Here is a 22783-nt window from a genome sequence, read left to right as displayed (position 1 = left end):
AGTCCTAATAAAGATGCCCAAACACACACAGCCATGACCCTGATGCTTTTGATTAGTGGTAGTTTGGTTTAATGGCTTCTGCTCTGCAGGTGCAAACTATCTAAACCAGAGTTCACGCTTTGAACCAAAGCTACACTGTCGCAGCTTGTTCATCATGGTAAACAAATGGGTTGGAACACCTTCAAAACAATCATTTAACAAGCAAATATCTACAGACCTCTAGCTTAAATAAAATACAATTAAAAGCCCAAGTAAAGGCTGGAAAATGTCAATCAAACACCAGTTTCTTTGAAATAAACCAACTATTGGAGTATAATCTTCCCCATTTTGCAGCTTCACAGGTGTTTCATTAATTAAAGAGCATATTTCATCACATTTTGGTGCCAGAAAACACAAAATTCATATAGAAGGCTTGTAGTTGCAGTTTATTACAGAAATACAATTGTTTTTTGACAAAAAATAAAAAAAGACAGTAACACAACAACTGATGGAGTGAGCGTCCAGCTAATTTAGTGCACCAGCAATTCCAAAGGTTTTATTTTCCTATTTTATTTGAAGACTTTTCTGTATAAAATAGGAAAGCTTTATCCTAAGAAGTTATCTTAGAAGAAAAAAAAGTAGATGAAAATCTTAAAGGCACTCATGTTGTGCTCATTGGTGGACAACACTGATGATTCCACATGTGAAATCAATAATAAAAGAAAATTACAAATAGTTTTTGTTCGATGGCCATTTCTCAATGTGGGGACTTGTGTACTCATGTACTTCTGAAAGTACCCTCTGGATGTGTACTTGCTCCTGCCATTTTATCCCAAGATGCATTTAATTACTGAGTGCAAAGTGAAGCAACTTAGAATATACATACATCTATTTTCTGCCAGTGGTTATCTGTGGTCATATAGCAGGAGGGAAACCCAGACATCCGTCTCCAGCTCCTCCTGGGGGATTCCAAGGTGTTCCCAGACCAGAGAGGATCTATAATCTGGGTCTGCCTGGGTCTAGTGGGATGCGCCTCATCTCCAGAGGGAGGCATCCTGAACCACCTAAACTGACTGCTTTCAATGAGGAGGAGCAGCAGCTCTACTCTGAGCTCCCCCAGGATGATGGAGCTCCTCATTTTTACTCTAAGGCTGAGCCCAGCCACTCGATGGAGGAAGCTCATTTCAGCGGCTTGAACCTGGGATCTTATTCTTTTGGTCATAAGTTACACCTCACACCAGAGCAACACTGCAGACGAGGCCCTGATCCATTGATCCATCTCCTGCTCCATCCTACCATCACTCACGAACAAGAGTCCCAGAGACCTGAACTCCTCCACCTGAGGCAGAAAATCACCTCAACCACCTTTTTCTGGTTAGAGAACATACAGTAGATCTCAAAACTTTATATATGCTGTCAGTTTATCAAGTATTTAGCTACTTTTAAATCTGCTCTGGTGGTTTCAGATCCAAAAAGCCCCACTGGCAGAGAAGCTGACGGGCCCATCGGCTGTCGTTTTTCCTGCTGAGCACAGCCTTACCTTGGCTATTTGCTTTGTGATTTCCCACCACCTGTTATGTGTTTGTTTCTAATGGTTATACGGAATAAAGTAACACCAGGTCAGAAGCAGGATAAATATTTCTTGTACGTTCATAAAATAACAGACCATGTTAAAGCCGTTTTTGTTTTTGTTGAACTAAAATTGTCTTTTTCATAGGGGTGCCACATTTCACTCAGTAATCTTCCTACAACAAAAACACATTTGCTTCCAAATCAACATTTTGACAAATGAGCTTTTTTTAAAGGAAAGCGGCCTGATAAATTTCTATCATTATTTTCCTTCATAAAAATGTGAAAATAATAATATTCTAACGGGAGAATGGTCTAAATGACTTAAAATCCTTGTGTGCTCGTCAAGTACTTTGTAGCTGTACAAGTATACATTTACCAAGAACGCAAGGTTGTACTTGTGTAGTTAAGAAATGGCCAATATTTTCTGTTTGGTTCTCCTCAAGCTTCGATTATGGCTTCCACCATGTTGACGAAGGCAGAGCCTTCAGGTCAGATGGGTTTGAAAAGATGGCGGTCTTCAAGCTACTTCCTGTCAGACAACATTTGTCCTGATTTCCTCCTCACAGGATAATACACCAATTAAACCATAATATGAGCATAATATGTGCACTGCTCGGGGAGTTGGGCATCAGTTCCAGTTTGGATTTTTAGACAAATCGTCATCACTTTTTTAAACAGTTCTTTTTGCATTTTTCTCAACTTCAAACATAAAAATGATTATTACTACCTTGAACTACAACCCAAAACACTACTGAAACAGAAAACTAGTAAAAACCGTGAAGCATGCTTGTTAAAAAGAAGCCTCACTTTAAATAATATGTCAGTTGTAGAAACACAAACTGTCTTCTAAATGCAGAAATCAACACTGACCTTGTAGACGGTTCCGAAGGCTCCTGAACCAAGAATCTTGACCCTCTTCAGCTCCGTCTCTTTCAGGATACGCAGCTGAGCCTGGTTTGGTGCCGTTCCACTGGGAGTCAGGGGCTCAACCAGCTGAGAGAAAACACAGATTTGAACACATCTATCCAGCTACCACCAAAAAAAACATTCTGAGACATCTATTTAGTTAATTTTAAATGTGCAAACATATATGATAACAAAGTTTAAATGACGTGAATTCATCTGAGGTGTTTTTATCTTTTTTTGTAAAGAGCATTTCTGCCAGCAACAGTTCTGTTGTTCACGATAGTGAGGGCTTGACAACACACATGCTTACTGTATGACCAGATAATTTCAGGGTGAGTATGTGAAGTTTTTCTTCAAACTGGCAGCCTGATTTCAGGCTGCTATCACAGCCAACAAAAGAGTAGCAGCTCACCAGCTGTGCACATACAAAACAATTCCAATTCATGGCTTTGACAGGCCGCCTCCGCGCTACTTTCCTGCCAGTAACAGCCGACAGTGAGAGCCACTGCAGCAGCTGGCCCGGTCACCCGCCTCACCACTCGCTGCTCAACAAAGCCTCTGCTGACAAACAAAGAGCCAGAAGCTGGCACCTGTAAGAAAATCCACCGGTGCAGCATATAGTGGATATCTCAGGTCATATATGCGCACACACATGTCCACACACACGCCAAAAGTCAATGTCTTTGATCAATACACGTCTTAATGAGCAATCAGGCTATCGAGTTCCTCGTTCACTGCGGTTTATCAGCAGTATAATCACCCGGCTCGACCGCGGCCATCAAACATTCTAATGAGACCATATATCAGTCGGTCAGCCGTACGAGCCCTCACTCAATGTAATATAAAACCATCAGCACAATAGGACTGGCGATAGAGGTGCCAGGCAGGTCCGCAAAATGGATGACATTGCCTGCAGCGTGGCAATGACATGTCGTTTAATGGCTATTGTTATGGCCGGGCCCCGAAGGCGCAGTGTAAGCCTGCCGAGGTGTCGCTGCTGGAAGTGAGTTAGCGGACAGAGCAGCGGAGGGGAAACGGCCAACAAATTCTGTCAGAGGGGGGAAAAAGGGAAGAGATGACGTGTTCAGAGGGGTTGTTGTGCCACTGGAACACGCTGGAAGAACCCTGTCTCACATGCTTTTAACCAGAGTAGTATTCCTTCTGTCAATGCTTCTAATTTGCTGCCAAAATGAAACCAGACACTAAAAATGATTAAAGGCCTAGCAGATCGCCCACTGCCTTTCATGCCGGAGTATTAAACTCATCTTGGACTTAGAGGAACTGACTCAGCTCAGCCGCTTTACATTCTGTAAAAAGCAGAAATGAGAACCTTAAGTTCCCAAACCAGACATCTTCCTCTCCATGACACTGCCTTGAGATCCTGTTCATGAGCACAACAAACAGGATCGGCGACATGGGACAGCCCTAACAGAGTCCAGCCCACACTTAGAACAAGCTAGACTTTGTGTTAAAGATGCGTACACAGCTCTTGCTTTGGTTCTACAATAGCTGTTAAAAATGAACCTGAAATACTCCTCAGCAATTCTGCAGGGGTAAAGATCTGGTCCACTGTTCTCGACCTGGACAAAAGCCACAATGCTCCTCCTGAACTGTGGTTTGACAATCTCGCTCTCTCTCACACACATACACAAACACAGAGTCACAACGCCACTTTATTTACCAGCTAATAATGCACAGTGCCTCTGCCAAATGAGCTTCAGTGGTGGTGCGGCGGACAGGATGCAGATGCTTCATTGGACAAATAGGAGCTAGATTTGAGCCTCGAGCTAGAATACATTCCCAGAATTACTGGGTATTGAATAAGTAAACAGTGTCTTCAAACAGAAAGTCGCTCTGAAAACCCTCGGGTGCGTGCGTAAACGTTCGCATTAGCCATTCGGAACGCTGGGTTTGTAATTGAAACACACTGAGGTGAAACAACATCGTCATGCGGCACTTTTTCACCTAAAGGCAAAGACAGTAAATTAATTTAAGGTGGGATACCTTGCACCGTTCGTGTCACAAAATTATAGCAGCTGTAAAAAGTTAAGCGCAGTCATTAGAATCAGAAACAAAAGGAATAATGCACAAATGTTTACGCAACAATGAGCCTCAAACTACAGATTTAGTCATTGTAAACATGCTTGAACAAGTGTAAAATATAAAAAAATACGATATTGTTCGAAACACTGCTGGATTTACTAATAAGCACCTTCATTTTCCTTGAAATTAGAATCTGGCAGCTTGTGCTGCATAAAACCACAATGTCACAAAGGAACTCATTTAGGCAATTTGTACAGATTAGTAGGAAAGCATCAGTATGCACGAACTAAAAACAGCAGTAGTTATTAATGTTATATGCTTTTAAATAATCCTTAGTGACAGGTTCTTTGGAGTTTTAAGTGTCTAAAGGAGGAAAAGCAGAAACGACTCGCATCTAGGAATGAAACAAACAAAAAAGGTAAGCAGCGCACACCAGGCTTGTTCAAGGTTTTGTTTTTCAGGCCTTCGTCTGTTCAGTTCTTGCCGAGCATCTTCCCACGGCGACGACATGTTTTTGTTCCAGACTTGACAGAACAGGACCCAGTTGTTACTTTCTGCTGTTTAAACCCGTCTGCGGGTGAGTTTATGCATTTTAAAACACCACAGTCATACAGAGTGCTTATCAAGGCCACTGAAATCTCTCGCTGATAACATTGGATTGAATTTTTCTTACTTTTCTGAGTGTTTTCTGGACGATTCGGCATGAAAATCTGTACAGACTGAATTTGATAGGAAAACCAATTGTCTTGCGTGCTTATTTTTTGGTCTAAAGTCCCAAATATGAAATAAAATTAGGTAAAACTTGCACCATCTTTAGAGATTACTTTGTGAAACCTCCTATTATGTTGAGAACATAAGATCCCTAACAGTGAGACATGGTGAAGGCAGCATCATGCTGAGGGGATGATTTTTATCTGCAGGGACCAGAACTAAAAAACAACAACCAGAAAAAACACTAAAAAACAAAACTAAAACTAGCAGAATAGCGGCTAAAATAAACAGAACACCAGCTAAACAAAGCAGAAAAAGCTAAAAACTAAAAATCAAAACAGCAGCTCGAAGCAACAAAGCAGTAGTTAACAGCTAAAAGCAGCAGTACGTAAGCTAAAAATAGCAAAACAGATGCTGAAATCATCAGAACTGCTGCAAATAATTAAAAGAATAGAAATAGTAGCTAAGAGCTAAAACAAATAGAGCAGCTGCTAAAAGCTAAAAGAAACTAGCTAAAAGTAGGAAAACAACTGCTTCATGAAAAATAAGCAATGCAGATGCTAAAATTAGCCTAACCATGAGCTAAAAGTAGCAAAACAGCTAAAAAAAAAAAAAGCTAAAGCGTCTGAAATTAGCAAAAGTATAGCTAAAAGGAGAAGAATGAAAGCTAAAGAAAGGTAGTTAAAAGTGGCTAAACTTATGCTACAAGTAACAATAGCTAATCTGTAGCTAAAAGTAGCAAAAAGCTCAAAGAAGGAAAACAGTAGCTAAAAGCTAAAAGTGACAGAACAGTAGCTAAAAGCAGCATAAAAGACAAAAACAAATCAAGCTGAAGTCAACTTGTGAAAGGGATAATTTTTCATCAGCTGTATTTTCTTTATATTTCTGATTGTGTCGAATTTCTGCTGTCTGTATCTGAAAACCTTTGACTGTATTTGATTTATTTTACTGCAATTTTGAGTCAAATTTAGTTTTTTATTTGTTTTGTTTTTTAGTCGTCCTGCGGGGAGTCTTCAGTTCCTCCCCCAAAAATCCTTTTTGTAAAGCAACACCGGAGCTCTCCGTGGTGCTGAAAGGCTCACTTCTCTGCACAACGCAGCTAAAGAGGAAGGAGCTCAAGGAAATAAAGAGATTGTGAGCGCATTAGTCTCGCTTCATTGTCACGGGGGTCAAAGTTCAAAGCTTGCAGCGGTAAGGCGACTCCGCTGTTTGTATTTTCCCTCCGTGTGAAAAGCAATTTGTTTTCAGGGGCCTTTCTTTACAAAGGCACGACAGCATGAGAAGGACTTTGTCATTTTTTTTCCTTCCAAGGTGAGAGTGAAGGAAAAAGAAGAAGAAGAAAAAAAAAACAAAAACAGGAAAAGGTGTTAAAAAAGCCCCTGAAGAATCCCCCATGAGGGAGGAAGAAAGGCAACAAAAAAGAACAAGAATATTAATCCAAAAAGAAACATTAAAGAGGAGAAGTAGCAGTGTGTTTTGCGAGTCAATGCGGCAGCCTTCACACGTGTCCTTGATATGGAAATAACTGCTCAGATCCCGTTTTGACAGTGTGTACTGGAGCCATCTTTTCTCCCCCCAGTGTGACACGAGAGGTGAGCGCTCTCTTTTCAAACAGATAAGAGAAAGAGGGGTGGAGGAGTCCCTGAGCCTTCGCTGTCCCACAATCCCTCATCCAGACGAGCTTGATCTCCGTTCGCAGACACAGAGTCAGCTCTATTATACGTTTGAATAGTGAATCCACACGCGCAGGTCGTCTGAAGCCTGTTGTGTGGTTTCATCAGCCTGAAAAGAGCCTCTGGAAAGGCAGACTCTAAGAAAAGCACATTTTTTAGTATTCTGGGTAGGAGAGGGTGCCTTCAGACTGGAAGTTTTTGCATGCATGCAGCATGGGTTTGTAATTATCTCCCGGGTGATAGGCATTCCTTGTTTTCTGGCACAAAAGTTTTCAATTATGTGGAGTGAAAGACCCTCTCTTCCAAAGCTGCACTGCTTTAGTTATAAGCAAACATTGAAACCTTGGACAGGTGCTGAGCAGAACCACGCCGTGCGGGGGAGGTTTTTTAAAAATATGCAAGTCTGCCGTCGCCTATCGATCTGGCCTTGAAGGAGCTTCGTTTCCTGGAAGCATTAGGCAGCAGGGGAGACTTTATATTCACAGGAGAAAGTCAAAGTTTGTGCTCAAAACACATGCCCTCTGGTTGAACACTTTTGTTGTGCCACAAGTAAATAAGACAGCAAGAGGAAAATTGATGACAAATAATAGGAATGGTAACCAGAGTCCATAAGAATTTCTGAAGAGATTAGAGATAAACTCCAAGGTTGATGTTCATTAGCGTCAATACGCACCATTGGTTGCTGTTTGAGACAAAAGCCGTTTTTCCATTGTTGTCTCAGCACGACTCGTTTCGCCCCAACTCTGTTTGACTCGGTTCTGCACTTTCTGTGATTTTCCATACAGCTGATTGCTACCTTGATGAGGGCAGATTGTTGTGGTGGGGCTGCCCTAAACATACCAGAAATGGGCAAAATATGAAAATTAAGTCACAAAGCACTCACCAATCTCTGCCACGGTTTCATGAAAGACAAGCCAGGAGGACACTAAATCATAAAAAAGCCAGACTGGAATTTGTCAAAATGCATACTGAGAATCCACAAAGCTTCTGGGAGGACGTCCTTTGGACAGATGAGACAAAACTGGAGCTTTTTGGCAACAAGTCCCTTCAGCTCTGTGTCCACAGACCCAAACAGAACCAAAGAACAGAACCCTGAACCTCCAGGAGAACATTGAGGAGGCTCAGTTCTGTTCTGGGTCTGACACAGAGGGGGTCCTGAATCTGTTTAGGGTCCGATGAAACCTCAAGACTATCAAGGCTTTCTGGAGCCAGATGTTCTGCTCAGAGTCAGAAAGTTTGGTCTCAGCTGCAGGTCATAGGTCCTCCAACAGGATAATGACCCAAAACACTCAGCTAAAAACACTAAGAGTGGGTCAGAACCAAACACTGGACCGTTCTGAAGCAGCCTTCTGAGCCCTGATCTAAATCCTGTTGAACATCTGTGGAAGGAACCCTTCAAACCTGAGACATGTGGAGCAGTTTGTTCAGAAAGAGTGGCACAAATTACAGAATAAAACGTTATATTAATAAAGCATTAAGGTAAAGGAACTATACTTTTTGAAGGCCAGTTTAATCAGTTCATTTTTAAATAATTCTGTTGAATGAAAATTCAAAAGCAACGAGTGATTTTTATGAGTTGATTTTAAGTATTTTTCCCTTCTTATTTTATTTTATTGACCTTTGAGGGGTTTTCGTTCTTTGACAAAAGGGAGCAAACAAACTTGTCTGTGTCCTGCAAGTCACGAAATCTGTTTCCAAGACGCTCCTCTCCTGTTTCACGTTCCGTCATCCGTGTCATGGCTGCAGCACGCTCCTCCTCCCGGTCTGAAGGAGTGCGGCAGGCTGCTTGTCATTCTGCATGAACGTAATTTACAGGTGGGGTGGGGGTGGGGGCATTATAGACAGCTGTCAGGCTGGAGACATAGATGGGGGGGTGACCACGGGGCCTAGTCCCGGCCTCACACATCCATCTTAATCAGCCAGGCCCTGTTCCGACAACAGCTTGACCGGCGGGGTGGGGGGAAGCAGATTTGCTAATGTTCTGTCACGGAGAAGGAGGGCCCAGTTGACTCCAGGAGAACCTCCTCGCTTCCTTTTGCTTCAATATATCTTTTCTTAAATTCAATTTTTCCAGCTGCACATTTTGACTCAAAGCTTCGCCTTTTCCTGCGTCCTCCGAGGACATCTAATTGAGTGTAAAAGTAATTAGGCGTAATCAAATCTAAAATGCTCGCGGCAGGTTGGCCTATAGGTGCTCCTGTAGGTGTAATCCCCGTCCTCCCCCTCCGAGCAGCTCGTATGAAAACACATTAGTGAATCCCGAGCACGGCTCTCTTTATAGGTCATTCTGGATAAGAGCATTAACCGAATGGGAAGAATAAAGCCTGAAAATTACCTGTTATGATTTGTGCCTGCAGGGAGCGGAATATTAATCTGTTTCAGTTGAAAGAAAAATGAAAGGTTTCACTGCAGAATGTTATCAGTTCTGTAAATTAGTGGTTGGTGCGTAAATATGTTATTTTAAACTAAAGGCCTAGCATTTCTTGAAGGATTGCGTATTGCCTGCTCCTCTTCATGCCAGACTTTCAGATTAAAATCATCGCATGTTGAGAAACCACAGAGTTGGAGCCGTTTTGGTCAAATTTTGCTCACTGAGACTTCGCGAGATGTGTTTGCTCTCAGAGTGTGTTGAGGACGACTCTCAGCTACTACCACGACAAGAAGCAGCTTAAAATGTACAAAAGTGACAAAGTTAAAGCCATTTATGTGTTTGCTAAAGCCAGTTAGATGTGATGGCAATCTTCGTTTGAGTCCAGAATGTAATCTCTTGTACAGGTCCATCCAATTATTATTTTTTCAGAGTTTCATTAAAAAATGTCCAGTGATTCGTGAAATATTTTGCTAACACACAAACAGATTTCTCATTTGACAAATTAGCACACAGACAGTAGGTGAATGTTTTGGGAATGACCCTCAGCTACTACCACATCAAGTTTTAGCTCAGTATCTGTAAAACTGGCTGAGCTGCAGCCATTTAGGTGTTTGCTAAGGTTGCTCAGCTGTGTCGGTCATCTTGAATGTAGATGACCCTCCTTTAAAGGTACATTCAATGATTATCTTTCGAAAAATTGGTGAAAATCTGTTCTGGTTTTTGTGATGTTTTGCTAACAGACAAACACATTATCCCTCGTTCTCAGCAGCAGTCTGTGTTCACATTCCATAATATGTAAAAAATCCAAAATTTGATTTTATTTGACATTTATGCCTAAAAGTTCGATTATTACATAATTTCCCCTAAACTCTAAATTTGTGGCAGCCACTCTGAAAAGTTCAAGTTCACGGTTGTCAGATAGGAAATGACAAAATATCTTACTGTTGCTTTAAAATGATTTTATTTAGACCCAAACTGTCGTCTGTGATGAGTTAGGGTGCACTTTCTCGCTCTGTGTGTGTTTGGTCTGGCTGGTCTGATCAGACTTTCTGATGATATGTGGGTGTTTCAGTGAATAAAAACGCTTGTATTTTTGAGTGCATGAAAATGCCAAAACTATCATATACTTGGGCTCTTTAAAAACCATTTATTGTATATGGTAAAGTCCCTAAAACTATCATATAAATACAATAATGATGGTATATCTGGCAACACTGCTCAGAGTTACTTCCTGTTCCGGTTTGTTTAAAGCCCCGTCCCTTTAAGAGCCAGGCTGCTTTGATTTGTCAGCAGATTTGCTCAAACACGACAAGAAAGGAAGAACTGTTTATTTTCTGTTTGAGTGGTAATTAACAGGATACTAGAGAACAGTGACGTCATTAGGCAAAGGAAGAACAGATTGGATTACAAACCAGGGAGTGCCTATTCTGTGGGAAAAAGCAACTTCCCACCTCTGCTGACTCGTAACAAACAAAAAAAGGCTATAGGGTGCTGAAAAAATAAAAATAAACCATAATCTGACCTTCTCTAAACCTTATTTTTCGCAAAAAGGCTGGGAAAAAAAACGACAGAGCTGCCTAAACAAACGTTTATCTTATCTGTATGACTTCAGTCTTCTTACCTCCGTCTCTAAGAAGCGCCGCAAGGCCCTTTTCTTCTTGATGCTCTTCCGTCGAACATAAACGGCAACACTGAGCGCCAGAATGACGATGATAAACAGGCCGCCGATAATGCCAGCTGCTATTAGAGGTGTCCTGCAGAGACAGAGGGAAATATTTGGATTACTGAAATGTTCAGAAACTAAAATGCCAACCTCTAATTTTAATAAAGACTAAAAATCAGATTCAGCTATATCGCCTAAAGTCTTAATTCAGCTCTTCAGCTATAAAACATGCATTTCTATTTTTGTTCCGCAGATGATGGTAGAACCACGCTGAACATCCGTTTGTGTTCATTTTATTAGTAAATCCATTTCCTATTCTTCATTCAAGTTTTTTTTCCCATTTTTAAAGAAAACAAAAGCAAGAAAAATAATAAAAAATCTAAAGTTCAGGGAGTTGTTCTTTTTGGCAAATATCACAGCTTGTAAACATCTTTGTAGTCACTGAGATCCTTTCAGTTTGTTTTTTTTTTCTTCAGCAGAAAGATTCATTTCAGTCCTCATTTCATATACAATTCCAAATCAAGAAATGTTCTGAAATTTTGTATTTTTTGTTGTTGTTTTGAATTCTTTTCTGCACATCAAATCTGCAACACGTCTTTAGATCATCTCAAATCTCCTCTAGGTGTTCCTGCATGGATTGAAAAACAAGATTAACAGTTTAAGGACTTTTTTGTTTTTATTTTCCAGAAGAAAATCAAAATGTGCAAAAACTAAAATGTTGTCTAAATAAAGATATACTTAAAGTTATCGCTCCTATGAGTGAATTTACAAATTATTGATTGATTTAGTTATGTTTACATAATGCAGAATTTACGATTCATAAAGGTTGACCTAACTTATGACCTCATATTCACTTTTTAAAATGATATGATATATAATAACATATATAAAATACAAAAAGATACAATATAATCTAATACAATCTAAAATGAAACAAATAATTGGTATGAAACGATACAATAAAAGAAATGATACAATACAATATTAGTTTTGGTGTATATATATTAAGTGATTTGCTCAAAAAAGCATTACACAATTACAGCAGCAGCAATGAGAGCCAAGATCATTGACTCAGAATAAATTATTTCCAAAAACCATAAAGTTCATTGTCCTTTTCCTAGCTCGCCATCTTCATATCCAAATGAGGATCTGGTCCAACAAAGGAAAAAAAAACTGACCTTTTCAAAGAGAGTGCGGCGTACTTGGCCACAATGAGTGGTGACAGAATCCCGGTAACAGTCCAGGTACACAGCGCCAATAATTCAGGCAATCAAATCAGTTGATTCAAAGATTTGGATCAATTCATGTGGAAAACACCAACAGCCCTCCCCAATCAGTGGAAACAGGTGCGGAAGTTTTCAACTGCGCACTGGAGGCGGGGCTTTTAAATAAGCTGGCAGAGTTTTGGCAACACAGGAAGTAAAAGTCCCCGACTAATTGTGGAAGTAGGCCCGCAAAAATAAAAGTCCCCGACTAATTGTGGAAGTAGGCCCGCAAAAATAAAAGTCCCCGACTAATTGTGGAAGTAGGCCCGCAAAAATAAAAGTCCCTGACTAATTGCGGGTTACATTTGTCATTCTGGGAAAATACGTTTTGGACTCAGTGGTGTCCATACATTCTTATTATCCTAAATGCCCTTTCTTTTCAAATTAACTTTCAAACATGCCTCTCCATCTGCACGTTGTTGTCAAAATATGGTAATTTAAGTCACCAGAAAGACCAAAATGAGGTCGCTCAAAGCCAAACTCAAGGTTTCTTAATGGCAGTTTGAAAACTAATTAAAACCAAATTTCTTCACCAACAATCATGAACATACAGTAGTTATTGTTCGACGCAGCCGGTTCTCCTACTTCCTGTGATTTTTACTTTTTATTGCCTCGGTTTATACACGTCTGCAGACTGTCCCCCTTTATTTATCAAAACAAACATATCTTTTAGGCAGTATTAAAATTTGAACCACTAATCTTTGTTAATTTAATGCTCCTTTAATTTTCATGGGTCAAAATAATAAAAGCCTTTTTAAGTTTTGTGTTTTTTATTTTATCGTGCCTTTTTTTTACTTTAGCTCGAGGACAGAGCTTGTAGACTTGGGTCTTAAACAATACGTAACAGTTTCTAAAACTATAGCTCAAACTTTTGTAAACTTGCTTTACCTCAGAAAAAAAAAATTATGATAAAATAAAAGAATTCTAATAAAGGGGTAATGAAAAGTACCTATCTTTGTCAAATTGCTTCCCACCTTTTCAGGAGAAATCTGCTTAAGGGAAGCGTAAAGGTTGAAAGTTAAAAGCTCTTTCTCTTCATTAACGACAGCCCTAATGCATTTGCCATTTATAGACCACCTGCACTTTTACGTGGTGTTGAGCTACCATTAAATACTGCCCTTATATTACTCTTTGTCCTTACCCTGCCCCTTCGCTTCCTTTTATTTGTTCCACATTCACCCCAACTGACAGAATTTATCTCCGCCCCTCGTTCTCAGCACAGCCATGCAGCATAAAGTAACACCTGCCTCAACATGATACCTGAAGTTCAAAGTTTATCAGTTGTTGAAGCCATTAGCAGCTAATGGAGGACTCGTGTACCACGGCGATTCGGTGGAGCAGGGTGCCACACATTGATCATCGAGGACTCGAGCTTGAAATGTAAGAAAAGAGGCAATTGGGAGTGTGGCCATAATGAGACATAAAGACATGTTGTGGAGCAGCTTATTGTGACCGGGTTGGAGGAGGAGGAGGAGAGAAATTAAAGGCCCACCACCTTTCATGCCAGAGTTTTATACTCGGGTCATCTTCTGGTGAAAAGGGACGGGGTTAAATGTGTTAACTCTCAGAAGACGTATATCCAATAATAAGTTTGAGTTTCATTACAATCTACCTAATGGTTTGTGGGATAGTTTGCTAACAAACAGGGTTGATTCAAACATCTATTGCTCAAGTTTTAAGCAAAGATCTCATGCAATGTGCAGAACCTGGAGCTTACGTTGTGAAGCTACAACTAAACCAGATTTTAGCTCAATATCTGTGAAACTGACTGAATTATAGCCATTTGTGTGTTTTCCCAAAGCTGTGGCAGCCAACTTAAGTTTGGTTTACTCCAAAAGTTAGTCAGTTGTAGACGTGCATCCGATGCCTTTTGGCGGTGGGTGATAACACACACACAAAAAAAGAGAAATAAGAGTGAAAGTTTACAAAAAAAAGGCAAAGAGAAAGTACCCCAAACTGGTGCTGAGACAAGTAACAAGTTGAGACAGCAGTAGATAAGAGAAAAGACTTGTGTAATCAGGAGGAAATAGTTTACAGCAGGAGGAGTGACACGGGGTCATCAGATGAGACGGGAGGATGATGGCATGTAAGAAGTCAGGGACCAAAGTCTCTTAAAAAAAGTTCAAAGTCTCTCTTCAATTTCCTTGGTTTAAGAGCGGCTCAAAGCCTCTGCTGTTTGGATCTAAAGCTGCAGATAAACTTCTAACCATTCTTAAATTTACTCCAGTTTTCAGAGTTTGTATTTTAATGAAGTTGTTGCTTTTACTCATTTACTTTCCATTCGTTATGCCACAGATGTTGATAGTAGCACTGAAGGTATCGCACGTCCTTGCGGTGTTTCAGCATCAAATGTAAAACTACCAGGGATTGTTTGCAAATTAAACATTTTTCGTTGTGTTTGCGCATCTCCTTGACATGTCAACAGCACTTTTTGTGATTTTTTTTTTTTTAAATTCTGGTCTGTAGGCTAAAATTTAGAAAAAGAAAAAAAAAAAAGCCTGTTTTTTCACACTTTTGCCTTGCTTTATGCTAGTAACTGCATCGACATTAGTGCCATTTTTACCTTTTTTTTTAAATTTCCTGCTTCTTTTATCTTGATTTTGCCCCATTAAACTTTAATTGTGTGCAAATGGAGACCAGTATATTATTTTAGTCTATGCTCAGAATTTTGTTTTTGTACATTGATGCCAATAATGTTGAAGTTATTGCCACCTGCGGGTGATGCCAGTCTGGCATAAAAGGCGGTGGGCAATATTCCTTTAAGAAGTGCTAGGCCTTTGATTTAAATAGACTGCTCTGGCTTGAGTTTTAGTTTAATATCACAGTTTTTTAAGATTCTGTTGACTTAAAACTACTTTAAGTGTAAATTTATTGTGTGCAAACAGCAAAAAGTCGGTAAATAATGTGCAATAACTCCATCTTGTCCAGTACTCTTCAACAACTCCCATCACTGAGAACAAATGTAGCAAAAAACACAAGAAGATATCGAATAATGGCTCTACTTACTAACTGCACCCAAAGTTTAGTGCAGGCATACCAAAAGATTTCTAGGTCATGCTACTCTCTTGTTAATGAGCATCTTGAGAAACAGGTTTTAACGGGAACTTTAACGAGTTGTGGCAGGAATCTGACGGTGGTCTCCCAGAACCCGCATCACAAATGCACCTTGAGATCACTTACCTGTCCATCATCCCAACACAATCTTGGAGTCTTGGCCCGATGCACCTGCAGGGCAGAGAAAGCAGAGAGATCATCCATTAAATCGGGGGACAGGTTATGAGCAAACCTCATGTTGTCTTTCTTCCCCGTCAATCAGCTGTCTCGGGGCGGGGGGCCGACTGAAAATGGAGCGCGGCTGACCACTTGTCAATGTGACAGGAAGGGGGGGTGTTTGGGCTGCAGGGCATTGCTTTTGTTTTGAGAGATATTTGAAAGAATTTGTGGACTTGGAGAAGCACTCAGCAGTTTAGTTGTCAAAGCATGGTCTAAGAAAAGCGCCGCGTCAAACCTTTGAATAATGAAAAATAAAAAAAGGGAGACGTCTTTTCAAATATGAATATCCACAAAAAAACCTGAGCGTGGTTGAGAATTATTAGGTGTGATGCTACGTTGGAGGTGTCGACACAGTGTCAGGTCAGTGTAGGTGGCATGAAGATTAATACGTTCTGGTGTAACACAGTTTTCCACTGCTGGACCTTTCCAGGGGTGTTAGCAGGACATTCCCTTCATGGCTGCTTTATTTAGCTGCATTTTATTACGTGTTATTAAAAATAAAACACAGCAGCAGGAGTGGCAGTATTCTGGAGCGTGCAGGAAAGTATTCTTAGTTTATATGAAACCTAGCACTCTAAATCATTATTTTTTATATCAGCGTGTGACAACTCACACCCAGTAAAGGCTGCCCTTTGGAGAAATCCACTCTGCTTTCTTTGAAGCAATTTCAAGGTTTTCTTGGGCTAAACTTACACCTCCATTTAGCAGTTTACCTGTTCTCATTACTGACAGGAGGTGATAATAATAGGTTATAATTGTTTTGATAAATATCTTTAACAGAAATGGGTTTAGAATGTGCTACATCTCTATTAATGTTTCTTTTCGTCCATCTGAACTTGAATGTTTTTTTTCTAGTAAGTTCAGTACAGTTTAATTTGATGGCTTTGTGGAAAACATTTTAGAGTAATACTGAGATACTAAATGTCGCAATCACAACAATTATCCTGAATGAAATTTGATTAAATATTGCAATATTATCATTGTGACTAACCGCAATTTCAATATTATCAAAGCTAATGAGAACAACAATGATTGTGACTGCAACAGAATAAAATTCTGTGATTACAATAGCTTTGCGATTGCAATATTATTGCAAATACGACATTATCAAATATCACAATGACATCATTTAAACTGTTCACGATCAGATTCTGATTCCATCTTACGCTGAACTTCCTAGAGGAAAAGAATAATATTTATTGGGGATTTTCTGCATAAATACAGGCCAACAAAATTTTAAAAATGAATGATATTGGGGCTTCTAGTTGTTCAGAAACTGTTTGAAGTGGAATTTTGATATTTTTAATGTTATTTCTCACATTAGTGCTGAGCTCCTTTTGACTAAATTTTAACAGTTCTTTGCCAACAAAAAGGACTTTCAGAACAACAGTTTTGAAATCTTGGAGCCTAAATGTGCAAAAAAAGCCTTTTAATATGGACAGTACTGTACAAATGATTCATACATCTTATCTTTACATTTTCCTTTTGTAATCTTCTAAAGTGATCTTAAAACATTCTAAAGGTTTTTCAAAAATGATATATATATCTTTGAACTATGGACTTTCTTTTTGCACAGTTCTTGTGTCTGACCAGGACAACATATTGTGCAGTTTGGGCCTAAAAAAAAAACAAGTATCTGCAAGTCATGCCTTTAATAAAAAACGATAAAAATCCACTGACGACCTGATAGATGCCTCATCCTGCAGTTGATTGACTGGATGTCAAGTTTTTAGCTAACAGCGCTTTGGGAATCATCTTGTTGGAGCTGAAGTCCTATTTTCTGTCTGTCAAACTGAGTAATCTTTGTTGCTTTTCACAGATTCAACTAAAGAAACGGGAACAAAGTGTCTCTCTTTGTGACAGACTGCTGGAACAAAAAGAACCTAAAGATTCAATTAAAACTGGTCATCAGTTAAGTTGTCTGCTATGAGTCGACACATCACTGGTTCGTCCCTTGAATCTAGGAGCCTTTTCGTGCCTGATGATTCAGAGGTCAGAGTTAATTGACTTCAAAAACATATAAAATATATGCATTACTTTTAAAAAGGTCTGAAAATTAGTAAAAATGGCAAAGTAAAAAAAAAAGCTGTTGACCAAAACCTTTGTATAAGATCATATGAAAGTTTTGATCCTTAGAAGCAAAATGTAAAGGAAAAAGGCAGGATTCAGCACTTTTGCATGGCTCTGTATGTAGTACAATCATTTTTTTAAATAAAAAAATAACTAAATCAGTCAATGTAAGCTAATTCAGATCCATAATGAGTCAATATAAGCTTTCACCTGAAACTGTAGGAGCTTCAGTGTTAATTAAAATTATTTCTAATCAAAGCAAGCAGATGTTTTGTTTTTTTTTCTCCAGTCAATCACTTCCCAGCACCAAAAAGCAGCAGAAGAAAATTGGCAACAGCGTCCAAAACAAAGCAGAGCTCTAAGAAGGCTGAAGATGGACAGCAGCAAGCATTTGTTCAGAAGAACTGGTCGAGATCAAAACGGGAGAAAACAGAAAGCATTTATGAAACTTGATCAAGCAGCAGACGGAAAATCATCCGAATGAATTCTAATGCAGCTCCATAGCCTCAGGATGTAAAAAGGAATCAAGTCTGCCGCCTTCTGAAAAACTAAAAGGCTAAAAATAAAGTTTTATCTACAAATATCTGTTAATAATCACAACTTTTGTCATTAAAAGCTGCTGTAATCTACAAATATCCAGATAAAGTGATTTAACAGTGGTTCGGGTGTTATCGTTTTAAAACAGGCTCATTAGTCTGCGACCACAGATGAGCTTTTAGACCCGTTTTCTGACAGTCACCTCGTTGTTCCACCATCCGTTTAAGAAGCATAAGAACCATGAAGCTCAGGTTCAAAGTCTGAGCCACAATGATTTTTAACTAGAGGATGGAGACCTAAATCTGACACAATAGTCCACAAACTGTGCTGCTTTGGTCATTGGATTAAAGAGTTTTTGTCACAGTAACACAAGAAAGACAGACGGACAATTAAGGAGTTTGTTTTGTAGGCTTATTTTTCAGAAATGCAGCTTTTATTAGAGTAAAATATGAAGCAAAATCCAGGAGTGGGCTTATTTAATTTGAATAAATGCAAAAAAAAAAAAAAGAAAATTTGATTCTGTCCAAATGTAAAATAAGGAATCCACTTGAGCTTTGCAAGTGCTAAAAGGATAAATTTTAATTGCTCAATTTCGAGTCTTTGTTCTTGGCTAAGCTAATTGGCTAATGGTGTAACAAATATTCTTTACCCCAAGGAAGAAAGCAAAATAGATCACCCCCCACAAATGCTAAATTAAGTCTAAAATTAAAACTTGTCAGCCCACATCTGTCAAAAAAAACACCTACAATCACAGTAGTGGAATTAACGCCTGCAAAACAAATTCTGCTTCACAAACAGCAGAAAATATAAAACGCAGAAGCTTTAGATACAAAATTAATCAAATTAGGTGTAATAAGTGAGAAAACAGAGTTTGGAACTTGTGATCTTTTGGGGTTTTTGGACCAAATGGTTGTAAGGACTCTTAAGGGTTATAAGGAAACATTAGTCCCACTATGGAGCGGTTATAAAGACCCATGTCTGGTGCGATGCTGCGATTGTGCGACACACAGACAATTTGCTGGATCCCATCCCTTATACACGTGACATTCACCAACAACAACAATGGAAGAGTGTTTTAGCTTTTTGGTTGTTGTTTAAAGCAAAGTTTTAAGGGACGGTACAAAGATTCAAAAGAGTCAAGACTCAGATAAACAAGAGTACATCATGACAGACAGTGGCAACGGTTAAACAGATTCTACTGTAGCATTTCAGTTGCGAATTAGTGCGGGAGCCACAATAGCATTCCGTTTCCTCAGCTAATCAAAGTGCATCTATGTATGGACCAATCACATCCCCCTACACCACTCGTAAATCTCCATCGAGCCATGAAAGCAATTTTATGCACTGCGTCTGAACCATTACGCGTGCCTCAGCGTAGATGTTTGGAGCTGGTGTCGCTGCAGACATGAGGGCATGCAAGGTCAGTCATGAGGATAAATGCAGTGGAAAAAAAAAAAAAAAAGAAGCACATTATGGTTATGGTATATGACAATGTTGACTATGAAATATCTCGTTCAGGGTTGTGAGGTTGAGTGCTTATAGAGAAATGGGTGTACGTGCATGGAGGGTCATAGGCATGAAGGATATATGTATATGATAAGTGGATGGGTGCAAGGTGGTAATTGTCATATACAGGTTGGTACAAAAAGACAACCACTGGGTATGAAGTGGGGGTCCGATTTGACCAGCACCCAATAAGGCCTGCAAACAGCCACAGGATGAAAACAAACCAAAAATGGCAAACTATCTCAAATGATTCTAAGGACTTCAAACTAGTTTGTTTCTGAGACTTTGCTGCTTAAGAGCACCTTTCTACAAAATGACAAGTTGGCTGCGGAAATATTTTACACACAAAAAAATGTGGCTTATGAAATCCACATAAAGATGAGTGGTGTTGCTATGTGCCATCTTCAAGCCCTCTAATCAGCCATTTAGGCCATTAAATTGGGTTTATCTTTATAATCTTTGAGCAGAATAAATCAGCGACTTTTGTTTCAATTCACCAGTGTAGTGAGAAATCAGTTACAGCTACAAAAACACCCCAGAATGAGGTGAATCTGACCTCGCTGCACCCCCTGTGAATGCAGCTTTTGTTCAATTGTTCCACCTTCTCTTTTATCTACAGCTCTTCCTCTTTGTCTGCTTTATCATTTCCCCAGCTGACACCACCGCTGGCTTCACATCTCCCCTCCTTCTTCTATATGTCTTCACCTGTCCCTTCATTCATAGCTGATCTGTTTTTGCACCTTCAGGGTCAACACTTTCTGCCCCTGACAGGAAGGCCCCTACAGGTCAGGAGATGTAACAAACCCTTTCGTTTTCTCCTTTGGGAGGGAGAGAGAACAGTGCAGCCTGCCTTGAGAGTAGCCGCCGAACAGATAAAAGAAATGGCTGAAGTTTTAGAGATCTGAAGCATATCTTCATGTATCATTCCTCTCTTACCCCTGGGTGCAGTTGGCGTGGCAGGGGTGACACTCGTTGTTGGCTTTGGCATATTTGAAGATGAAGCTGTTGGCGCCCTGCAACCCGTCGGGACATTTCTCCACACAGTTGGGCCCATCTTTGAAGTGGAGGCATTTTACGCATTGGTCCGGGCCCTGTGAGGGGAGCAGAAGAAGAAAGAGGGAGATGAGAGGATGAGTCACGATGAGGAGGAGGAAGTGGATGAGGGGTGAATAAAGAGCCAGAAGATGCAGTAAAACACAATGATTGGGCCATATGAACAAAAGAAGACACACAGCCATGGGAAATAAAACTCCACTCTTCCAGTGTTAGGGTTTTAAGTATCAAGACATAATAAAACAGATCTTGTCATTACTAGATTCTATAGCTATCCAAATATAACTGCAAGTGTACAAAAATATGCAATAAACTGCACAATGACAGAATTTATAAAACAAAAACAAAGCCACAATTAAAAAGTAGTGTGTGAAAAACTAAGCCTGACCTATAAATCAATAGCTTGCATAGTCGTTTTCTCTATCAGTCTCACATGACTGTGGAAGAATTCTGGCCCACTCTTCTTTACATAGTTGGTGTGCAGACATTTGTTTCTGCACAGCTCTCCCACCACAGCTTTTCAAGAAAGCTCAGATCTGAACACCTTGATTCTTTTTTCAAGGTGGCAGCCACATTAGCTGCTGTGTTTGGGATCACCGTCCGGTTTCATGACCCAATTTTACCGAAGCTTCAGCTGTCAGACAGATGGCCAATCATCTGACTCCAGAAGACTTAGGTATACAGAGGAGTTCATGGTTGACCCAAGCTGGGACAGCACGCCAAAACACTTCAGCCTGGGACACCAGGCTGCCTGGGTGCTACTTCTTAAAGGACCAAGGTGGCATGGTAGGGTTGAAGTCAACTTGCTGCTGTTGCGTCTTTGTGCTGCCATGCGAGGTAGTAACAAAGCTGTAACAGTCAGCGCTTTGTGGCTCAAGGATGGGATGTAGGGATGACTGATGATCTGTACAATTAAAAGCCTAAACAACAATAACCAGACTCATAACCGAGAAGACCGATGAGGACGCACAGCAACTTTGCGTTTATTTTTTAAAAATGCAGTTAACCAAAGAGGGTTGCTAAACTGAGTTAATTCATTTTAAAAATGGTTGAGTTCTGCCCCGTGCCTCTTTTGGTTCTGCAATACTCACTTCATTTCTGAAAGCTACCATCTGCGTGGCACTTGGCTGGCTCGGTTTGTGATCAACAGAAAGAGGCAGCTTTAAGATGGTCACGTCTTTGTGGCCATTTCATGGACCTGTTCTTTGACGTTTGCACAGTCTGACCTTGGGGTGAATTTGCTGGGTCGAAGATCAGCAGCTGTCCTAAATGTTTTCCATTTGTTAATATTTTTTTCCTACTACAGTCTATTGGACTCCAAATTGCTTGTAAATGACCTTTGACCCATCTCCGATTAATTGGCAGCAACAGTTGCTTCTCTCAGGTCATTGCTGGTGCCTTTCTTCCTTGTCGTTGTGTTAATAAACACAGGAAAAAATACTTCCTGCTTTTAAAGAGGTGGTCACACTGATGATCAGTTAATAAATACATATGATCAGCAGCACCTGGCTGCTGCTTTTCCTATGTGAAAATAGCAAGATTAGACTTAATTTTTCCACTAACAGCTTTTCAAATTGGTTTATATTTAAGAAACAACGACATGAAGGAGTTTGTTCTGTGAATTTTCTAACTGATGTAAAATTTCAATTATTTTAGAACCTGGTACAGAACAAACGATTTTTATTATGTTGTGATACGAAAAAAAACCTAGAATTGAAAGTATGTGGTCTGTCTTTTCCCCATGACTGTATAGGAGAAAAGGAAAATTGAAGCCACAGAAAACAGAATGGGAAATGTATGAGCAGGAGAAGAAAATTGAACCAAATCAAATCCAAACCTGCCAAATCGGGTCAATTTGCTCACTTTGCTATCGCAGCTAATTTAGCTGGCGCATGAATTTCATTTGGAGATTTGTTGAACACAATTGCCAGGAGTGTATTCCGCCGCAACTCCCTGTCAAAATTGTCAAAATCCATGAGAGGAATCAGGTTGTGTCAAAGTAAAGGAGGAGATGGCAAACGGGAACCGAGCTTGGCTGCATCATGAATAAGTAAGGCGGGAAGTGAAGCGTGAGCAGGGATGAAAGTGAGGAAAAACTCACTGTACTTTTTGAGTTTGGAAGCAGAAAAGTTCAAAATGACCGATTGTGCAAAAAACAAAC

At 39.8% G+C, this 22783-nt stretch overlaps 1 protein-coding gene across 7 annotated transcripts in view; it reads right to left on the bottom strand.

Annotated features, from left to right (window-relative positions):
* Positions 1 to 22783, bottom strand: part of LOC108242203 (receptor tyrosine-protein kinase erbB-4) — a 315331-nt gene that overhangs the window by 46221 nt on the left and 246327 nt on the right. For all 7 annotated transcript variants that reach the window (XR_005232742.1, XM_025008210.2, XM_017426912.3 and 4 more), the window contains 4 exons: positions 20506 to 20660; positions 15364 to 15408; positions 10877 to 11009; positions 2422 to 2544 (listed from right to left, as the gene is read on the bottom strand). Coding sequence is in view for 6 of the 7 variants with exons in the window: in XM_025008210.2 (XP_024863978.1) it covers positions 2422 to 2544; positions 10877 to 11009; positions 15364 to 15408; positions 20506 to 20660 (456 nt within the window). In the remaining variant the exon portion in view is untranslated. The remainder of the gene's footprint in view (positions 1 to 2421; positions 2545 to 10876; positions 11010 to 15363; positions 15409 to 20505; positions 20661 to 22783) is intronic.

The sequence above is a fragment of the Kryptolebias marmoratus genome, linkage group LG23, assembly GCF_001649575.2.
Source record: "Kryptolebias marmoratus isolate JLee-2015 linkage group LG23, ASM164957v2, whole genome shotgun sequence".
Classification (NCBI taxonomy): domain Eukaryota; kingdom Metazoa; phylum Chordata; class Actinopteri; order Cyprinodontiformes; family Rivulidae; genus Kryptolebias; species Kryptolebias marmoratus.
Note: the sequence above shows the minus strand (reverse complement) of the source record. Positions and strands in the feature narration are given on the sequence as shown.